This window comes from Eulemur rufifrons, chromosome 24, assembly GCF_041146395.1.
Source record: "Eulemur rufifrons isolate Redbay chromosome 24, OSU_ERuf_1, whole genome shotgun sequence".
NCBI classification, from domain to species: Eukaryota; Metazoa; Chordata; class Mammalia; order Primates; family Lemuridae; genus Eulemur; species Eulemur rufifrons.
Genome location: NC_091006.1, coordinates 8,702,622 through 8,720,866, shown reverse-complemented (window position 1 = coordinate 8,720,866; position 18,245 = coordinate 8,702,622). Strand labels below are relative to the sequence as shown.

The window sequence follows — 18,245 nt, the reverse complement described above, 5'->3', positions numbered from 1 at the left end:
CTGGGCGGCGAGAGACCTTGACAGATGTCATTTCATAGCTGAAGAGACTGAGCATCTCTGAGAGCAAAGCTTTGGAGCCAGACACACGTGGGTACTTCTCCCGGCCTCAGTTTTACTGGTGTAAAGTGGGCTTGAGTCGCATCCACCTCAAAGGCCGTTGAGGGGATTGGATGATGTCACACAGGTAAAAGCACTCAGCACAGGGCGTACTACACTGCGGGTGTCCACTATAACGCATCTAACAAGGACGTAATCCCTCCTAGTTTGCAAAATTGCTTTCCAGCCCTCCTACTCTTCGTTTTATTTAATGGTAGTCACTTATCCGGCGCCCACTGTGTGTCCCACCCCGGAGTGTGCTTCCGTGGGTGACCATTGCCATCCATCTGTTTCACAAGTAGGAAAACTGCGGTCCAGAGAAGAGATGGGAAGGGATTCCTCTGAGGCCACTGCTGCAGATCAAGCAGAGCCAGTGCTGGGTCAGTGCCAGGCAGAACCCAGGTCTCCTGCCTTCCAAGGGGAGATAATTACGGGGTTAGGAACTGGTCTGGGGAGGGGACCTATCTTAAACACGCGCAGGCCCTGACTTTGAGTCACCTAAGTGCGGGGCGGGGCGGCCGTCACACCCAAGGCCCCGTGGCAAGGGGACTCACAGATACCCTGACACCGCAGCCTCTATGCTGACTTCCCCGACAGACCTGCTGTAGTTGGTGCAGGTTAGGGAAGGGGCATCTGGGCTGCTCTGTGACCTTAGAGGGGCTGTTGTGATCCTGGGTGGGCTTGTCTGACTGTGATGAAGGGTCATGATGGATGCCACTGGGGGCTACGCAGTCAGCGTGGAGGAGTCTATTGTGATTTATAGGAAGTGTCGGTATGAGATGAGGGAGTCTTGGTCTCTATCAGAGGAAGAAACTTATAGATGGGGATGGGGTTTCTGTTGAATAGAGGGGGTGTTCCAGTTGGGATCATGAGACATCACAGTTGAGATGTAGGTTCCTAGTTGCCACTAGGAATGAGGAATAATCTAATGAAGGAGGAGTGTCCAGGTCCCGATCATAAGAGGCCCAGGTGCCTTCGGGAGCCAGGCATGTTGTGATTGTGGTCCTTTTCCACGGGCAGCTGGGGGCAGTGGTAATGTGGGCGTCTAGGTCGTGATGACCAGGGGGCTGTAGTCCATTAGAAGAATAATTCCAACAGGTCGTGACATTGGGGCCACGGGCCGGAATTAGGGACCCTGAAACCGGGTAACACAACCAGCCCCAGATGTAGCGCCGCGCTCGCTCTGCGCAAGCGCAGCACAGGCAGGCCGGGACGCTTCAGTTGGGGGCGGGTAAGGCAGACCAGGAAGGGCGGGGCTTGAAGGCCTCATTCTGCGCTTGCGCCTAAGGGGCGTGGCGGTCGCACCTGCGCGAGTTGGGGGAAGGAGGAGGGGCGAGGTGACGCAGGCGTAATAATAGAGAAGGTGCCAGAAAGATCCAAAACAAGTGGCTGCGGCCGTCGCCCAGGAGTCTTCGGACGCCGGATTCCGGTGAGGGTGTAGAGAAGCCTAATGGCGACCGGTGGCGAGTAGATGGAACCACCTAGGCTGCGGGGAGAGGGCGGGGCCGCCCTTGTAGGGCGAGGGGTCGGCTTTGGACGGTACCACCTGTGTGGAGAGAGGGCTGCCTCGGTCCGTCCCACTTGTAGTGAGTAGAGGGTCGCTTTCGGGCGGTACCAGTTGGATGGAGCCGCGGGACTAATCGGACGGTACCACTGGGCAGCTGCGGGGCAAGTCCGGGCGGTACTACCCAGAGTCACAGGGCAGCGGGCAGGGTGGCCCGGGGTGGGCCCCGGGCTTGTTCGGGCCGCATCCCTGGGTCGGGTCTGAGGCTGGCTGGGAACGTACCACCTGGGCAGGGGCGTTCAGGCTCTGCGGCCCGGCTGGTCTGGACGAGCGGGGTTTGGCGTCTCGACCTGTTACTAGGGGACCTCGGGCGAGACCATTCCCCTCCGGGGGAGGGGGAGGCTGGGCCGAGTGGGGGTGTGGGAGCGGCCCTGCCTGGCGCGGCGGGGTTGGGGACACGCACTGGCGGTGTGGGGTTCGGGCCCCCGCGTCACTGACCATTGCCTCCTCCCCACCGTATGGGTTCCAGGCCTCGGTTCTGAGCTTGTTCCGCCTCCTTCCCCCGGGAATGGCGTTGTCTGGGTCGACCCCGGCCCCGAGCTGGGAGGAGGATGAATGCTTGGACTACTACGGGATGCTGTCGCTTCACCGTATGTTCGAGGTGGTGGGCGGGCAACTGACCGAGTGCGAGCTGGAGCTCCTGGCCTTCCTACTGGACGAGGCCCCTGGCGCCGCTGGCGGTTTGGCCCGTGCCCGCAGCGGCCTGGAGCTGCTGCTGGAGCTGGAGCGCCGCGGGCAGTGCGACGAGAGCAACCTGCGGCTGCTGGGGCAACTCCTGCGTGTGCTGGCCCGCCACGACCTGCTGCCGCACCTGGCGCGCAAGCGGCGCCGGCCAGGTAGGGTTGAATGGGAGGGTGCCAGACTTAAGGTGGGGAGAGGGCCTTGCTCCTGCTGGGCTCCCGTGGTGCCTTGATACCGACAGTGCCATATCAGCCTGTGTCCCATGCCACTCTTCCTTTTCCCAGAATGTTAATGAGAAACACGAGAGGGAGGAGGCATGACTTTGGGAGGGATGAGCTTGTAGAATTTGGTCATGTCAATAATAATGTTTATGGCTACTGTTTATGGAGAGCTTGTTTTATTCGAGGAGCAGCTGTAAGCTCTGTGTGAACTGTCTCCTTGTATTCTCCAAGTAATCCCACGAGAAAGTCCTGTTACTCTTTGCATTGTATAGAGAAAATAAATTTAGAGAAGTTAAGCACCTTGCCCACACATAAGAACTCAATGTGTGTACCAGGCATAAGGGATATGAGGTGTGGTGCTAACAAGGAGTTTGTTCCGTGGAGTTTGCAGTCAGTGGGGCATCGAGACAATAAAACAGATAAATAGCCAACTAACTTTTAGATGTGGTTGTAGAGAGACTAAAAGTAATGGAATTGAGAGACTTGGGAGGGCAGCAGAGTGAAAGGAGGCTGCTTTACATTGGATAACTCGTGAAGAGCTTTCTGAGAAGATGACATTTAAGTTGAGGCTGCACTGCCTGCCATGCATAGATCTCGGGGGAGAAAATTCCAGGCAGCATCCAAGGCCTGAGGTGGGAATGAGCTTGACATCTTCAGAGACCAGTGTAGCAGGAACGGGGGACCCAAGCAAGGGCAGAGAGGTAGACGAGAAGCCATGTCATGAAAGGGCTTGCAGATAATGTAGCTAGAAAGTGTGGGAGCCAGCATTCAAACCCACCTGGTTTGTCTCCAGAGTTGATGCCCTTAATCCTCGTGAGGGAAGTGCTCCTGGAGGATAGCAGTCTGGAGGTGAGGAGCTGGGAGGGTTTCAGACTGCCACTAGCCGTGTGCATGCATAGGCTTTTGAGCCCCTGGCTGGGTCACTGGAGGTACAGTGGCTAGGTTGGGGAGGGGAGATTATGGGCCTCCCTGACTCAGAGTAGGCCCATGGGATTTAGATGACCAGGAGAAGGACAGCTCTAGGGAAGGGCTGACAGTGTTTTGGAAAAATATGTCTGAGGGTCAGACTGTAGAAGAGAAGATTTGGGGAGCCTGCAGAGAGGCCTGCTTACTCCTTAAGGCCTCAGGGAGAGCTGGGAACAGGGGGCATTGGGGGAAAGGGCCATTGCAGGGATCCTGATGATGACTACTTACAGTTTGAGCTGTGTAGACATGGGTTGGCTAGCCCCGAGAGGTGAGGAGTCCTCTGTCTCAGGAGGCATCTGAGCAACCTCTGGGCAGGAGGTGTTTGAGAAGGAGTGGATATTTGGGCTCTAACTTCTGGGGAACTTAGGCACCCTGTGGTTCAGGCTTTCTTCTAGGGGTGGGAATTGGCGGCAGGAGGCTGAATGCTTCTTCCCCTTCTACTCTTCCCCTAGTGTCTCCAGAACGATACAGCTATGGCACTTCCAGCTCTTCAAAGAGGACAGAGGGCAGCTGTCGTCGCCGTCGGGAGTCAAGCAGTTCTTCAGATTCTCACCAGGGTCAGTGGGAGACAGGTGAGCCCAGCTGAGTGGGCATGAGGGCAGTATCCCTCTCTTCCTTCTGAACATTGCTGAACCTCCTCCTGAGGGGGCCTGAGAGGGTCTTTCTGTCTCATTTTTACTGTATGTGTGTGTTTATTGCTACAGAAGCACTATTCTGAAGCAACATACAGTATTGTTGCATGTGGTTTCGTATTTCATTTAAGTGGCGTTACATTGTGGGTATTATTCTGCATCTGGCTGCCTTTGCTGGACATATTTCTGAGTTTATTCATATTCAGTATCTCTGATTGGTTTCTTTTAATTACCATGCCCCAATTAATTTATTTAATCTCTCCCCACAGTTTTTTCATTATGTAAAATTTCAAACATACAGAAAAATTGGAGGATTAGTACAGCGAACATCTCCCACTCAGATGCAATAATTATCAACATTTTGCTTTATGTGTGGATGTATATATGTAATTCTGGTGTTTTTGTTGAATTCTTTGAAATTAAATTACATCAGGATGCTTTACTTCTAAATTAGCAGGCATCTATGAAGAATAAGGATATTCTCCTAGACCACTTTAAGACTGTTGTCATACCTAAGAAAATAATTACTAACTGTCTGATATCCTGATGGTCCATTTTCAAATATCCCAAGGTTGTCTCAGTGTTCAGAATCCGTTCATGGTTGTTATGCATTCAGTTGTTATGTTTCTTTAATCTTTTACTACATAGACCAGAAACTTCTCCTTGCCCATACATTTTTGTTTTTTCCGATGACATTGACTTATTTACCCTACGAGGCCAGTTGTTTTGTAATATGTCCCAATTATTTCTGGATCTGTCTGATTATTTCCTGATGGAGTCTTTCAGCTTAACCAAGCTCTTCCCCCTATATTTTCTGTTAAGTGGGAATTGTGTCTGCAGGCTTGGTCAGATTCAGTTTACACCACATTTTTGGTAGGAATACTACTTGGTTAATGCCATCTACTTCATATTGGAGCACATCACAAGGCATGTAAGGTCTGGTTTTCCATGTGTGAATGAGAACGTTTGATCACTTGGTGAAGGTGGTGTCTGCCATGTTTATCCATTGTAAAGGGACATTTCATTCGCATTACGGTTAGTAAACAACCTATGGGGTGATACTTTGGCACATCCTGTTCCCCAACAACCATTCATCCAGTGGGTTTAGCATCTGTTGGTGAGCCCTGCCTGAACTAGTTATCACGTTGGTATTTGCAAAATGGTGCTTTTCTAATTTTTTTTTTTCTGTCTCTTTTATATGCTAGAATCCTTTCATTTCTTCCTCTTCCTCTCTCCCTTTTTTTTTGAGTGTCACTGTGGATTCATGCATTATTTATTTGCTTTGTTGTAGTCAATTAGTCATTCTTCATAAGGTTCAAATTGGCCAGCCTCTGTCTTTCTGACCTGTCTCCATCATTCTTTGGGTACTTCCTGCTTTGTGGCACTGTAAGATGTCCTGGACTCACTTTGAACTTCCCTTCCCAGCCCTAGCATCAGCTGTTTTTCAAGGAGCCTTGTTTTTTGAGGCTGTGGTATTTAGAGAACAAGATCTAGGTGCTGAGTGTGTAGGCTTTTTCAATGAAAAAAGCTAGAGATCTTGCTTTTTTTTTTTAAAAAAAAAAAAGTTCCTATAAGGGGTTTTACTTTAAAATTAACGTTACAAGGACTTTTTAATACTGAAAGTCATGGCTCTTAACACTGAGATATGGATTTATTTCCTTTATTTTACAACAATAGTAAAATAAAATAAAATCAGAGTACCATTGCTGAGTATTTCTACTGAATGAAACATGACATTTATTTGTGGTTCTTTTTGTTCTGTGTGCATATCCCACTGAAAGTTTATAGTCAGTATGTTCTTCAAGTTACTTGAAATAGGTTTTTTTTTTTTTTTTTTTGAGACAGAGTCTCACTCTGTTTCCTAGGCTAGGGTGCCATGGCATCAGCCTAGCTCCCAGCAACCTCAAACTCCTGGGCTCAAGCAATCCTACTGCCTCAGCCTCCAGAGTAGCTGGGACTACAGGCATGTGCCACCATGCCTGGCTAATTTTTTTTTTTTTATGTGTATATTTTTAGTTGTCTAGCTAAATTCTTTCTATTTTTTTAGTAGAGAGGGGAATCTCGCTCTTGCTTAGGCTGGTCTTGAACTCCTGAGCTCAAACGATCCGCCCACTTCGGCCTCCCGGAGTGCTAGGATTACAGGCCTGAGCCACCAGGCCGGGCTTGAAATAGTTCTTTTCTCTGAGTATTCAAGTAACCAATTATGTATACAATTGGGTTCATTTGTTTCTGTTTGTATTTGCCTGAAGTAGTTCTTTTCTCTGAGTATTTATGTTACCAATTATGTATACAATTGGGTTCATTTGTTTCTGTTTGTATTTAATTTTATGGTTTGTTTCTTTTTAACTTGTTGAATATGTAAAACAGTAACCTGACTCAAAAGTCAAAACTAAAGTATAAAAAAGTTGTTCTTAGACACGTCATTTCCGCTGTTGCCCTTCTCCCCAAATAGACAGGTCATCAATTTCATTCATTTCTAATTTGTCTTTCTAGTGTTTCATCTTGCAAACATATATATCTTCTTACTTTTTCTACTTTTTTTTATTTTTCATTTTTTTAGAGGCAGAGTCTTCGCTCTGTCACCCAGGCTAGAGTGCAGTGGCACGATCATAGCTCACTGCAGCCTCCAACTAATTCCTGGGCTCAAGTGATTGATCCTCCTGCCTCGCTGGGACTACAGGTGTGCACCACCATGCCTGGCTAATTTTATTTTTTTTATTTATTTTATTTTTATTTTTTTAAAATATAAATGTGTCATCCTTGCGCAGGGGCCATGCTAATCTTCTCTGTATTGTTCCAATTTTAGTATATGTGCTGCCGAAGTGAGCACTAATTTTTAAAATTTTTTGTAGAGACAGAGTCTCAATATGTTGCCCAGGCTGGTCTTGAAATCCTGACCTCAAGGGATTCTCCTGGCTTGGCCTTCCAGGGCTTCCAAAGTGCTGGAATTACACGGAACCCAGCCATTTTTTCTCCTTTCTTATGCAAAGTATAGCATCCTGTGGATACTTATTTTGTATTTTCTTGCTTTATTTCCCTAAACAATCTATCTTGGAAACTACTGCATATTCCTATTTCTTCTTGCCAGACATGTTGTTTTCAGGTTTTCATGATTATAAGTGATTGCCCCTGTGGCTGCTGTCATGCCCATGTCCTGGTGTGAGTGTGCAAAGAGTTCGCTAGGGTCAGAGTGGAGTGGGCCTGCTGGATGGCGGGGTGTGTTCCTCTGTCCTTCTAGGTGATGGTAGATGGTACTATACTCCTCATCTTCTAGACAGGGCCACTGAGACACAGAGGCAGAGGGGCTCACTCAAGGGCTCAGCACTGAGACCACCTGAACTCTTCCCTGGACACCTGCCTTGGCCCTCCAGCTGTCACCCTGGTCCTTAGCCCACCACATATTTTTCCCCTCAGGCTCCCCACCAACGAAGCGGCAGCGGCGGAGTCGGGGCCGGCCCAGTGGTGGTGCCAGACGGCGGCGGAGAGGGGGTCCAGCTGCCCCCCAGCAGCAGCAGGAGCCAGCCAGGCCTGCCTCTGAAGGCAAAGTGACCTGTGGTAGGTGTCTGGGGACCTTGGGAATGCCTGTATTGTGCCCAGAACAGGCTGTAGAGTCAGAGGGTGGGAGAAATGGCCTGGGATTTGCCACACCTGGCGGAGAGGCTGCAGCTCTCATTCTCCCATTCAGCACAGAGGAATTCTTGGCCTTTCTCTTGCCATCTTGTTTGTCTGCATCCTGCCCATAGCTGAAGGACCTACTTGTGGACACCTCCTTCGGGGAGCCTTTCCTGCCAACCCCCTGCCCTAGTTTCATTTGTTTATTCAGCAAACTTCTGCAGGGTTTATTTATTCTACAATCATTTCTTGTGCAGTGGTGGAATATCACAGGGGTTAAAGAAACAAGGACCGTGGGTCAGGCTGCATGATTCACATCCTGGTCTTGACACTCACATAGGCTGCCTGACCTTGGGCAGGTGGTTGTACCTCTCTTTGCTGCAGTTTGCATATCTGTAAAATGAAGCTGATAATGGCACCTCCCAGCTATGGCTGTTGTGAGAAAAAGCAAGTTAACCCACTTGGGACAGTGCCTGGCTCAGGGCATGTGCTAGGTAAGGGTCTGCTGTTATCCTCACTGTTGCTGTGGAGTGTACTTGGAGCAAGATTGCAGCAGCAAGGTCCCTGCCCTTGTGGAGCTGGCCCTCTGGTCAGGTGACACACCGGTGAAACTGCACATCATTTTAGACAGTGATAAGTGCCACAAAGAGAGGGTGGGGAGCAGATGAGGGAGCCAGGTGGGGCTGCGGCTGGGCCTGAGAGGCCGTGGGGTGGGGGTGGGATTTTGGATGTTACTCCATGTGTCAACTGCTATCAGAGGGTTTTAAGTAGGTGTGTGACGTGATCTGGTACTTCTTTTTCAAGGAGATCTGACCCCCTCTGGGAAATCAGTTGATAAGTGAATGAGGGTTTATAAATTGCCCGGGATAGTGCTGGGTATCCAGTATGTTTGTTAGGTGTGTGTTACGTAGATTAAATTATATGGAAGCAGGGAAATGAGTGAAAAATCTGTGAAGTCCAATGAGGAGGAGAGGGCAGAGTTCTGGCCTGGAGTAGTCACGGAGACATGAGAAGGGGTGACTAAGGAAATAAGGAAAGATTTTGGACATAGGGCTGACTGCAGATAGGTTGGGATGGGTGGGTTGGAGGCTCTGCTATGGAGACTCATGCTCAGACTCACCCTCGAGAAATTCCACCTGGTCCTGTGGGGAGGACACAGCCGTGGGCACCTCCTGCCCCATCTGCAGTATTCCCTTCTCTGAGTTGGGCAAGCCTGGTGATGCAGAAGGGATCGGATGTGGTGTCCAAGCTTCTGGAGTTCCTAGGCTGCGGGGGAGACAGACGAGGGAAGTGGCAGCCAGGCTGGTGTGACAGGTGCCACAGGTAGTGTGATCACAAGGGCTCTGGGGTGTGCAGGGAGCCCTCTGGCCAGCCCCAGTTTGCCTGTGGAAGTGCCACCTCCAGGACAAGCTTGAGGAAGCTGGAAGAGGAACTGGGGATGGCATTCCTGGCGCAGTGACCCATCCATACAGAGTGTCTACAGCGTGGGATATGGTCAGGGCTGAGTCAGTCTGCTGGGAGCAGAGGCTTTCTGGGTGGGAGCAGGGGGCAAGGGACAGGTAGGGGTCCTAAAGGTTTGGACTTTATTCTGGTGCAGGAGGGAGCCATGGAAGTGTTCATTTGTTAATTCCTTTCCCTAGTTTTTATTAGTATCATCTCTGTGCCAGGCACTGTTCTAGGCATTGAGGACACAGAATTTGACCAGGTGAAGAAAATCCCTGGCCTCGGGAATTTATATTATAGTGGGCAAGACAGATAACTGGCAAATAAGCCAGTATATCATGTGAAATCAGTTAGCGAGTGCTCTAAAGAAACACAAAACCAGGGAGTGGGCAGAGAGAGCTGTGCACTCTGGAACCTGGGGAAGCACCTCTGTGGAGGGGCTGAGACCGCATGGTGGGATGGGAGGAGGGAGCTTTGGGGGACCTCCGAGGAGCACAGGGAGCAGCAGGTGTACAAAGAGGAAGGGTTCAGGGGAGGAGGCTGATGTGGAAGCTGGAGGTCAGGAGACTAAGGAGGAGCTGGTGAGATGCTGAGGCTCAGGCTGGAAGATCAGGAAAGCTCTGTGTCTCCAGGAGACCTCATCCTGGGAGTGCTTCCTGCTCCCATTTGCAGAGCCTTCACCAGCCTGCAAACACCCATCCCTGCCTCCTCCTAGTGCCCCTCGTGGCCCTCCATGCAGAGGGCATCACGTCCACTTCATAGATGAGGTTACAGATGCCTGTGTTGGGTGCCATCAGGAGGAATAGAGCCAGCCCTGGGTCCTCAGCTCCTGGCTTGAGGGGCAGGGCTTGAGAGGGTGGCTGCCGAGTGGTGACTGTCTCCCAAGTCAGAGCCACCAGGCTGGCTGGGCAGGTGAGGGAGTCACTGCCTCAGGGAGGACAGGAGCAGGCTAAGGGAAGCTTCAGGTCTTTTCCCTGAGGCCAGGAGGTTGTTACCCGGGGTGTGGCTGGGGCTTGATGGGAATAAGCAGGTCTGACTGCTGACTCACCAGGCAGGGTGGGGCTGGAGCGAGGCTCTCCCCATCTGGGCCCCTGTTTTCCCTTCTGAGAAATGGAATGGCTTACCTTTAGTGAGGCCGAATGCCGGACGTGGAAGGAGGCCCTCCTGATTGGTTGTAGAAGAGGCCTGCCGATCTTACTTCTCCTTGCCTGTAACACCTGGAGGGTTTAGCCCTCCACTGCCCTCCATTGAGGGGTAGAACTAGACTAAGCTCTCAAGTGCCTGAAGGTGTGAGAAGGGGAACTTGGGGATCATGGGCTTGCACACAGGATATCTGAATTTTCGTGTCCCTCTCAGGGTGAATGCTAGGCATGTTGCTCGCCTGATCTTGAATTCTCAAGACAGCCATTGAGGTGTAGGGGTGACTTCCCCCATTGTGAAAGAAGGAAGCAGGCTGGCAGAAAGGAAGTCACTAGTCCGAGTGGCAGGGGCAGAGCTGTTCATATGTTTATTCCTTGTGGAATATTATACATTCCATATGTATTTATAGAGCACTTACTACATGCTAGGCACAGCAGGGATGGGAGGCCTTGCCCTCATTGAGCTTGTGTTCTGGTGGGAGGAGAAAACCAAGAGACAGAGATTTCAGATGTCAGGGGAAGGGTGTTCCAGATGGAGAGGACTGGAGGAGCAAAGTCCCAAGTGGGAGTGTCCTAGTAGTGCTTAAGGTGGGGTGGGCAGGAAACGTGATGGAGACTGGAATGGAGGCATGATGGGCTAGGAGGTGAGGCAGGAGAGAGCCTGGTGAACCATGGCCTGGGCTTTGCATTTTTAAAAATTATGGCAAGTATTAATAGTTGGAGGATTTGAATGACAGGATCAACTTTGCTCCCCACCATCCCCCACAACTTTTTTTATGGAAAATAGAGCAAAGCAGGTTCGACAGCATAACGAGCCCTCAGGTCCCCATCACCAAGCTTCAGTAGTTGTCAGCTCATGGCTGAGCTCATCTCATCAGCCATGTTATTTTGGAGTCAATTCCAGTTTCATCTGTAGATGTTCCACTGTGTATCTCTAGAAGATAAAAATTCTATAAGATATTACATCAAAGAATTAATAACTGCTTACTATCAAATATTTAGTCAGTGTTCACATTTCTGATTATCTCATAAATACTGGTTCTCTTGAGTCTCTCCTCATCTTTAGGATTGCCCGCCATCTGCACCCCGGCCCCTTAAATTGTACACGTTGAAAGCAGTTTTCCCGTAGCATTTCCAAAAGACTGGATTTTGCTAATGGCATCCTGCATTAGAGTTGATTTAATGCATTCTCCTGTTATCTGTATTTCTGGAAAATCAGATTCTGGTTTGATGTTTTGTTTTTTCCCAAGCTCACTTCCAAGGGTATTGTGCTCTTCCATCAGGAAACAGGCAGTGGCTGCCTGTCTGTCTTTGGAGTTAGAGGCAGCCTCTTCTCATTGCCTTAACTCATTAGTTCAGTTGGAGTTGAAGAACTTTACATGTGACATGATGACCCTGGCTTCGTTTTGGGGAAGAGACAAATGTGGCAAACGTGGAGGCCGATGCTTCGGAGGGTCCCCCTGTTGTCTAGAAGAGGATGGTGCTGGTCTGGTGTGGCAGTGTGATGGGGCCTTTCACTGAAGCACGCGGGCTGCCTCTGCACCAGGGCTGGAAACTCCCCACCAGCACGTGGGAATACAGGTCTGCCTTGTCCTCAGCCCACCCAGCTAGAAACTCTCGAAGGGAAGACCTGAGCAAGGTTCATCTCTGGGCTCCCAGACACACCCAGCACAGGGTCTGGCACCCAAGGCTGCTCACCCAGCCCTGGGGTCTGCTCCCTCAAAACTCCCCCTGGTCTCCCACTGGGAAGTCCCTCCAACTTCCCTCTGTGTCCCAGTTCCCCCAGAAGAGAGACTGACAGGGTGTGGGGGACAAGAGGGTGCTGGGGTCCACCTGAGTGGAGGGAGCAGGAGCAGCTCTCCTCTCTAGGAAGTCATACCTTGCCCCCAACCCCTTGACAGGGAACATTTCCCCACAACTATTAAAGTAGAAGCAATTCAGCCAGCCCCTGGCCCAGAGCACACGGGTGCTGGGTGCTTCTCCTACCTCATCCCTCACTGGCACACCTGGACCAGTCCATCCACTTCCCTCCATGCCTGCTGCTCCCATTCTAGACAGCCACCTGTGGCCCTTCCCTGTCTGCTACTCTGGCCCCATTCCTGTCAACCTGCCACTTCCACCGAGCAGCTTTAGTTGCCTCTGAGTTGGGAGTGCCTGTCCTTCCTATATGCCAGGCACTGGCCACTGCTGCTTTCTTGCGTTCAGCCATGCAATCTCTGGTAGCCCCACATGAGCAGGTCCAGGGGAGCCTTGTTTTGAAAGGAGGCCACTGAGGTGCAGAGAGGTGTGGTTGCCTCCTGAGGCCCCGGAACCATGGTGCTCTGCTGCTGAGTGAGACCACAGTCCCTGGCTTGGTTGCCATGTTCTGGCCACACCCCCCAGCCCATCAGCCTGGGAATGTCCCAAGTTCTCTTTTTTTGGAAACAGAGTCTTACTCTACTGCCCAAACTAGAGTGGCATTATTATAGCTCACTGCAACCTTGAACTCCTGGGCTCAAGTGATCTTCCTGCCTCAGCCTCCTGAGTAGCTGGGGCTACAGGCTTGTGCCACCATGCCTGGCTAATTTTTCTATTTTTTTTGTAGAGACAGGGTCTTGCTGTTGGCTGGTCTCGAACTCCTGGCCTCACGTAGTTCTCCCACCTCTGCCTTCCAAAGTACTGGTGTGAGCCACCATGTCTGGCCCCTAGTTCATTTTTTTCTCTGGACTTTCATGAGTACTTTTGTCTCTTCTGGAAGTGCCATTCTTCCCTTCTCTCCTGTTTTACTGTCTAAACCTATTTGTCCTCCACATTTCACTTCAAATGTCATTTTCTAGAGAGGTCCTCTCTGATCCTTTCAATCTAATTTATAACATGCCCTATGTAATTTTCTTTCCTGGCCTTCAGGATGTCTTTTAATTACATATTCATGTGTACGGTTGTATGAGAGGCAGCAAACAGTGTAGGGGTAGTTCAGAGATTGGGCTCTGGGGCCAGGCACCTCAGATAGAATTCCAGCTCTGCCACTTCCTACCTTTGTGGTCTTAAGCAGATGACTCAACTTCTGTGCCTCGGTTTCCCCATCTGCAGAAAGAGTAATAACAGCATCATCTTTATAAGGTTGTGGGGATGATCAGAAGGATCAACAGAGCCGGGCAGAGTGGCACGAACCTGTAGTCCCAGCTACTCGGGAGGCTCAGGCAGGGGGATCACTGGAGCCCAGGAGTTTGGAGCTGCAGTGAGCTGTGGTGACACCACTGCACTCCAACCTGGGGGATAGAGTGAGACCCCATCTCTTAAATAAAAGAAAAAAAGCCAACAGATGTGAAGTGTGTAGTACTGTGCCAGCCCATGGTGAATACTGTGTAAGTGTCACCTGTTGTTATTTTAGTGAGAGATGAAGCATGTGCTTCAGGGCAGGGATGGAGCAGAAGCTCAGAGAACGCTCGTCTTCTCCTCTGCCTGGTGGAGCCTCCTGCCCTCTCCCTGTGTGTACTCTGATTTTGTTTTCTGGATCAGAGGTTGTACTCTGGTCTGGTGAAGGATTTCCTCACCTGTAAACAGGGGTAACGAAAGTGCTCTAAGGATTAGGTTGGCTGATAGGAAGGCCCTTGAGTAGTCCTGGCATGCAGGGAATGCTCCCCAAGTGTGGGTTACATGACTCCCTGTCCCACACAGCAGGGCCCCTGTGTCACCCTAGCATGCCTGGCACTCACTGAATATCTGTTGAATGAGAGATTGAGCAGGGACACATTTGAGTCTGCCCTGGCCCTGTCTACCCCCGACGTGATGAGGGCTCTGGGTGAATAGACAGGTAATTTATACCACAGGTCCAGTACCAATCCATGCCGAAGAGAAGGGTGAGCTGGGAGAGGATGTTGCGTTCTGGGAGCTGAGCCTTGGGGATGTTCTGGATGGAGGAGGTGGACAGGTCATTTTGTCAGTGAGTAAGGCTTGTGTTGGGAATACTTTGTTGTGACTGGAGGGAAGGGTATTGGAGGAGTTGATGAAAGAGGAGCTTGGCTCAGGGACGCACTCGAGAGAGATGAAGGCCTGGGTAGGAGACGTTGGGGTAGAGAGGTGGGTGTCGAAATCACAGTTCCTGTTTCTGGGTGCCTTCTGTGTCGTAGGCTCTGAGTCAAGCATTTTACAAGTTGCCTTGTTTAATCCTCATGACTCCATCGTGCAATAGGGACCTCTTGTTTGTCTGTTTTTTCAGATGGGGAAACTGAGGCTCAGAGAGGTGAGGTCACGTGCTCAAGGCCCTAAAGCTAGAGAGTGGCAGAGCTGGGACTCACCTCAAGGTCTGTGGGACTCTGCCACCTGGCTCTGCCACTGACCAACCCTGTGTGGCCTTGGACAGGTGCTGCTCCTCCCATGTTGATCAAGGGCATGGCCACACCGAGGGCACAGGAGTCAAGGATGTGAGCCCAGAGGGCTTATCTGGTCCTCAGGATGGAGGCAGCTGGGCCTGAATGCCGTGGGAGAGCCTGGGGGCTGAGGCTGGGCAGTCTTCCCTGGGCCTTGAGTGGAGACGATGGGGTTCCCCAAGAGCCAGAAAGAGGAAGGGTTTGGGGTGGGAGGAGGAAGCGGGTGGGGCTGAGAAGTCATCTGGGGTACCTGCCTTCTGCTTTCTGCTTTGTGGCTGGCTGACATGGTCTGTGAAAGGTTAAGGGAGCCCACATGAGACTTCCCTTCCCAGAGCTTCAGTGTCCCCATCTGTCAAATGGGCTGAAGGTGGTCCCTGCCACATAGGACTGATTATGCTGAATCCCCAAGGGTCAAACATTTGTTACATCAGAGTGGATGGCAGCTGCCATTCTGGGAGCACCCACTGGGCACCGTGCACAGTGCTAGCCTCTTCCTTTCTATCCATTGATCTCTTTTTATTACTCTTTATGGCAGGGATCGTTCCCTGGTTTAGTCAGGAACCTGTGCTCATAGAGGTGGGGACTTGACTCAGATCACAAGTGAGTGCCTGAAGGTTGCTGGGTTGGAATCAGAAGCCTGCTGTCTGGGGCATGGGAGATTGACCTCTGTCAAGCACGGCCACTGCCTGGCATTGTGATATGGGCAAGTCACTTCACCTCTCTTGGTCTCCATTTCCTTACCTGTGAATTGGGAGTGATAATAGGGCCTGCTTTACAGGGTTGTTTGTGGATTAAATGAGTTCATATGATTCAAGCACTGGAGTAGTGCCTGGCAGATAGCACTCTGGTAGGGGTTGCCAGCTTCTAGCTGATCCTCAGGATGGCCTTGTTGGGTGTGTGGAGAGTGGTACTGTTACTAGTCCCATTTCACGGATGGCAATTCAGAAATCCCAGAGTAGAAGTGACATGCCTGAGTTCGTGTTTGCAGGGAAAGCCTCAGAAGTGCTGTGTCCTGTCCCCTGTGCAGAGCTGCCACCTCATTTGGGCAGATTTGGGTAGAGTTGTAAGTGACAGAAACCTGACTCAAACTGGCTCAAGCAAAAAAGGGTATCGATTGTAGCCAAAAATCCTGCCAAGGTGTGATCCTGGGCTCCCATGATGAACTGAGGAATCCTTTTCAATCATTGGCCCTGTGTAGGCTTCCTTCTGTTCTCTCTCAGCGCCACAGTGGCCCCCAGCAGCTCTGGGCTTACAACCTACTATCGTAGCAGCCTCCGTGGAGAGAGAACGCTTGACTCCCAGTAGAGCCAGCACAGGTCCAGCCTGGAGTCTGCTGGGCCTGGTCAGGCCCCTGTGCCTCCCTGGTGCCTGCTTGGGAGGGATGGGGATGTGGTTGGCCCCATGTGAATCTCTTTGGGGGGTGGGGTGTGAGGCTGGTTGCCTAAAGGCAAGTTCATTAGTTCATGCATTGGTTCTTTCACAAATACATATTGAGCACCTACTGTGTGCCACAGTTCTACAAGTGAACAAAACGGACAAAAATCCCTTCCTTCAGGGAGCTCCCATTAGTGGGGAGGCAGATGTAACAGGATAGTAACCCATAGAGTAGGTTAGAAGATGCTAAGTGCCTTGGGCAAAAACAGCGTAGGGTGTGGGGACCTGGGCATGGCGTGGGAGGGGTGGGTGCCGTTGTAAACAAGTTGGCTTGGGGTGCGCCTCCTTGGTAAGGTGGAGTTTGAGCAAAGACCTGCAGGAAGTGAGGGAGCAGGACCTGTGGAGGTCTGGGGGAGAGGCAGGGCCAAGGTGGAGCCGCCTGGTGGTTGGGGGAGCAGCGAGGAGGATGCGAGGTGACTGAGCCCAGACCACACGAGCTGCGGAGGCTGTGAGGGCGTTGCTGAGCTTGGGTGTGGCCTGCGGAACGGGGCTGAGGGAGGAGCCTGCCTGAGGAGGGTGGAGGGAGGAAGGGCAGTGTTCTGTGTCAGCCCCTCCCTGACGAGTTTCTCCTTTCCCCGCTACTCCTCACAGACATCCGGCTCCGGGTTCGAGCAGAGTACTGTGAGCATGGGCCAGCCTTGGAGCAGGGCGTGGCATCCCGGCGGCCCCAGGCGCTGGCGCGGCAGCTGGACGTGTTTGGGCAGGCCACTGCAGTGCTGCGTTCAAGGGACCTGGGTTCCGTGGTGTGCGACATCAAGTTCTCAGAGCTCTCCTATCTGGACGCCTTCTGGGGCGACTACCTGAGTGGTGCCCTGCTGCAGGCCCTACGGGGCGTGTTCCTGACTGAGGCCCTGCGTGAGGCTGTGGGCCGGGAGGCTGTCCGCCTGCTGGTCAGCGTGGACGAGGCCGACTATGAGGCTGGCCGGCGCCGCCTGTTGCTGATGGAGGAGGAGGGGGGGCGGCGCCTGACGGAGGCCTCCTGATCCCGGATCTGGCAGGACTGACCCCACCTCCGAGTCTCCGGGCCACCTTCACCCCTGGAGGACAACCATCTCTGCCCCTAGTGGACTGTCACTTCAGCAGCTCTGAGGACTATGACAGGACCAGGATGGCACGCCCCTTGACAGCCCCCTTGCACAGGATGTGGGCTCTGAGGCCTAAACCACTTCCAGCTGAGTTTCCTTCCCAAACTCCCCCCGCCCCTGTGTGTTCCCTCAGCCTCTGGCAGCCAGGAGCTCCCGTATCCCTGAAGGGAGGGAGGCATGGCCACACACTCACCAATGGCCCCCAGCACATCGTGTCTCTGATCTCGAGCTGTCTGCACGTGCATGCGTGCACACACACTCATACACACTGCCCCCTCTGAAATCTTCCCGTGGCCCCTGCCCTGGCCTATTCCACACACTTCTTTGGCCTAAGGGCTTCTCTCTCAGGATCTCTGATTTGACCACCCCCAACCTGGACTTCAGCCACACCAGTGGGCACTGGAGCTAGGGTGCTCATGGGGCCTGCTCACCTTGCTCACACATCTCTAGCCAGGGCTCTGCCCAGCTTCCACACAAAGACTCAACTCTCCTCACCTTCCCTCTGCTCCCCAGAGCTAGACACAGGCTTGCACCCAGACCCTCACATGTGGGTGTTGTGGCAGCATCAGACCAAAGCCTGCTGTTGCCCATGGGGCCGGGACCAGGGCCAGGACCAGGAAACAACTGCCTTCTTGGAAAGGGAAGGCAAAGGCTTGGGGGCTGATGGGAAAGACCTTTCTCAAATGGCACCAATAAAACTGCCCTGGAAGGGGGCATAGGTGGGCATCAGATTTCGAGGACTCTTTTCTTTTCTTTGTTTTTAATTTTTCTTTTTGTTAGAGATGGAGTCTTGCTGTGCTGCCCAGGCTGGCCTCGAACTTCTGGGCTCAAGTGGTCCTCCTGCCTTGATAAGTGCCTCCCAAGTAGCTGGGACTATAGACTTGTGATATGACGCCTGACTTTGGATTCTTGATGTGCTAGGATAAGGAGTGTTCCTGTCCCAGTGTTAAGAGCTGGAGGGTGGGCAGGATGCTGAATCATCTGCCATCTGCTACCACATGCTTGTCCTACTCTCTGGGCCTC

At 51.8% G+C, this 18,245-nt stretch overlaps 1 protein-coding gene and 1 non-coding gene across 4 annotated transcripts; one reads left to right on the top strand and one right to left on the bottom strand.

Moving 5' to 3' along the window:
• The first annotated feature begins 4 nt into the window (after nucleotides 1-4).
• Nucleotides 5-17,948, top strand: DEDD2 (death effector domain containing 2). Of its 3 annotated transcripts, none has more exons than XM_069456793.1 (5): nucleotides 5-184; nucleotides 2,130-2,496; nucleotides 3,981-4,100; nucleotides 7,575-7,715; nucleotides 16,729-17,948. In XM_069456793.1, the coding sequence occupies exons 2-5, from the start codon at nucleotides 2,169-2,171 to the stop codon at nucleotides 17,118-17,120; spliced, it is 981 nt and encodes a 326-aa protein (XP_069312894.1). In that variant the 5' UTR covers nucleotides 5-184; nucleotides 2,130-2,168; the 3' UTR covers nucleotides 17,121-17,948. The 3 variants fall into 3 exon arrangements, with proteins under 3 accessions (XP_069312894.1, XP_069312896.1, XP_069312893.1); XM_069456795.1 differs by lacking the exon at nucleotides 5-184 and adding an exon at nucleotides 1,422-1,525 and having other exon boundaries at nucleotides 3,981-4,085; XM_069456792.1 differs by lacking the exon at nucleotides 5-184 and adding an exon at nucleotides 1,422-1,525.
• LOC138375239 (U6 spliceosomal RNA) lies at nucleotides 6,884-6,990 on the bottom strand. Its single transcript, XR_011231482.1, has one exon. It is a non-coding gene; the product is annotated as a U6 spliceosomal RNA (small nuclear RNA).
• Nucleotides 17,949-18,245: the final 297 nt, after the last annotated feature.

What these genes read in the sequence shown, in the direction of transcription:
- DEDD2 (XM_069456793.1), top strand. Translation starts at nt 2,169, where the DNA reads ATGGCGTTGTCTGGGTCGACCCCGGCCCCGAGCTGGGAGGAGGATGAA. An exon ending in GCGCAAGCGGCGCCGGCCAG is followed by an intron (nt 2,497 to 3,980) that starts GTAGGGTTGAAT and finishes CTCTTCCCCTAG; the next exon opens with TGTCTCCAGAACGATACAGC. An exon ending in TGAAGGCAAAGTGACCTGTG is followed by an intron (nt 7,716 to 16,728) that starts GTAGGTGTCTGG and finishes TACTCCTCACAG; the next exon opens with ACATCCGGCTCCGGGTTCGA.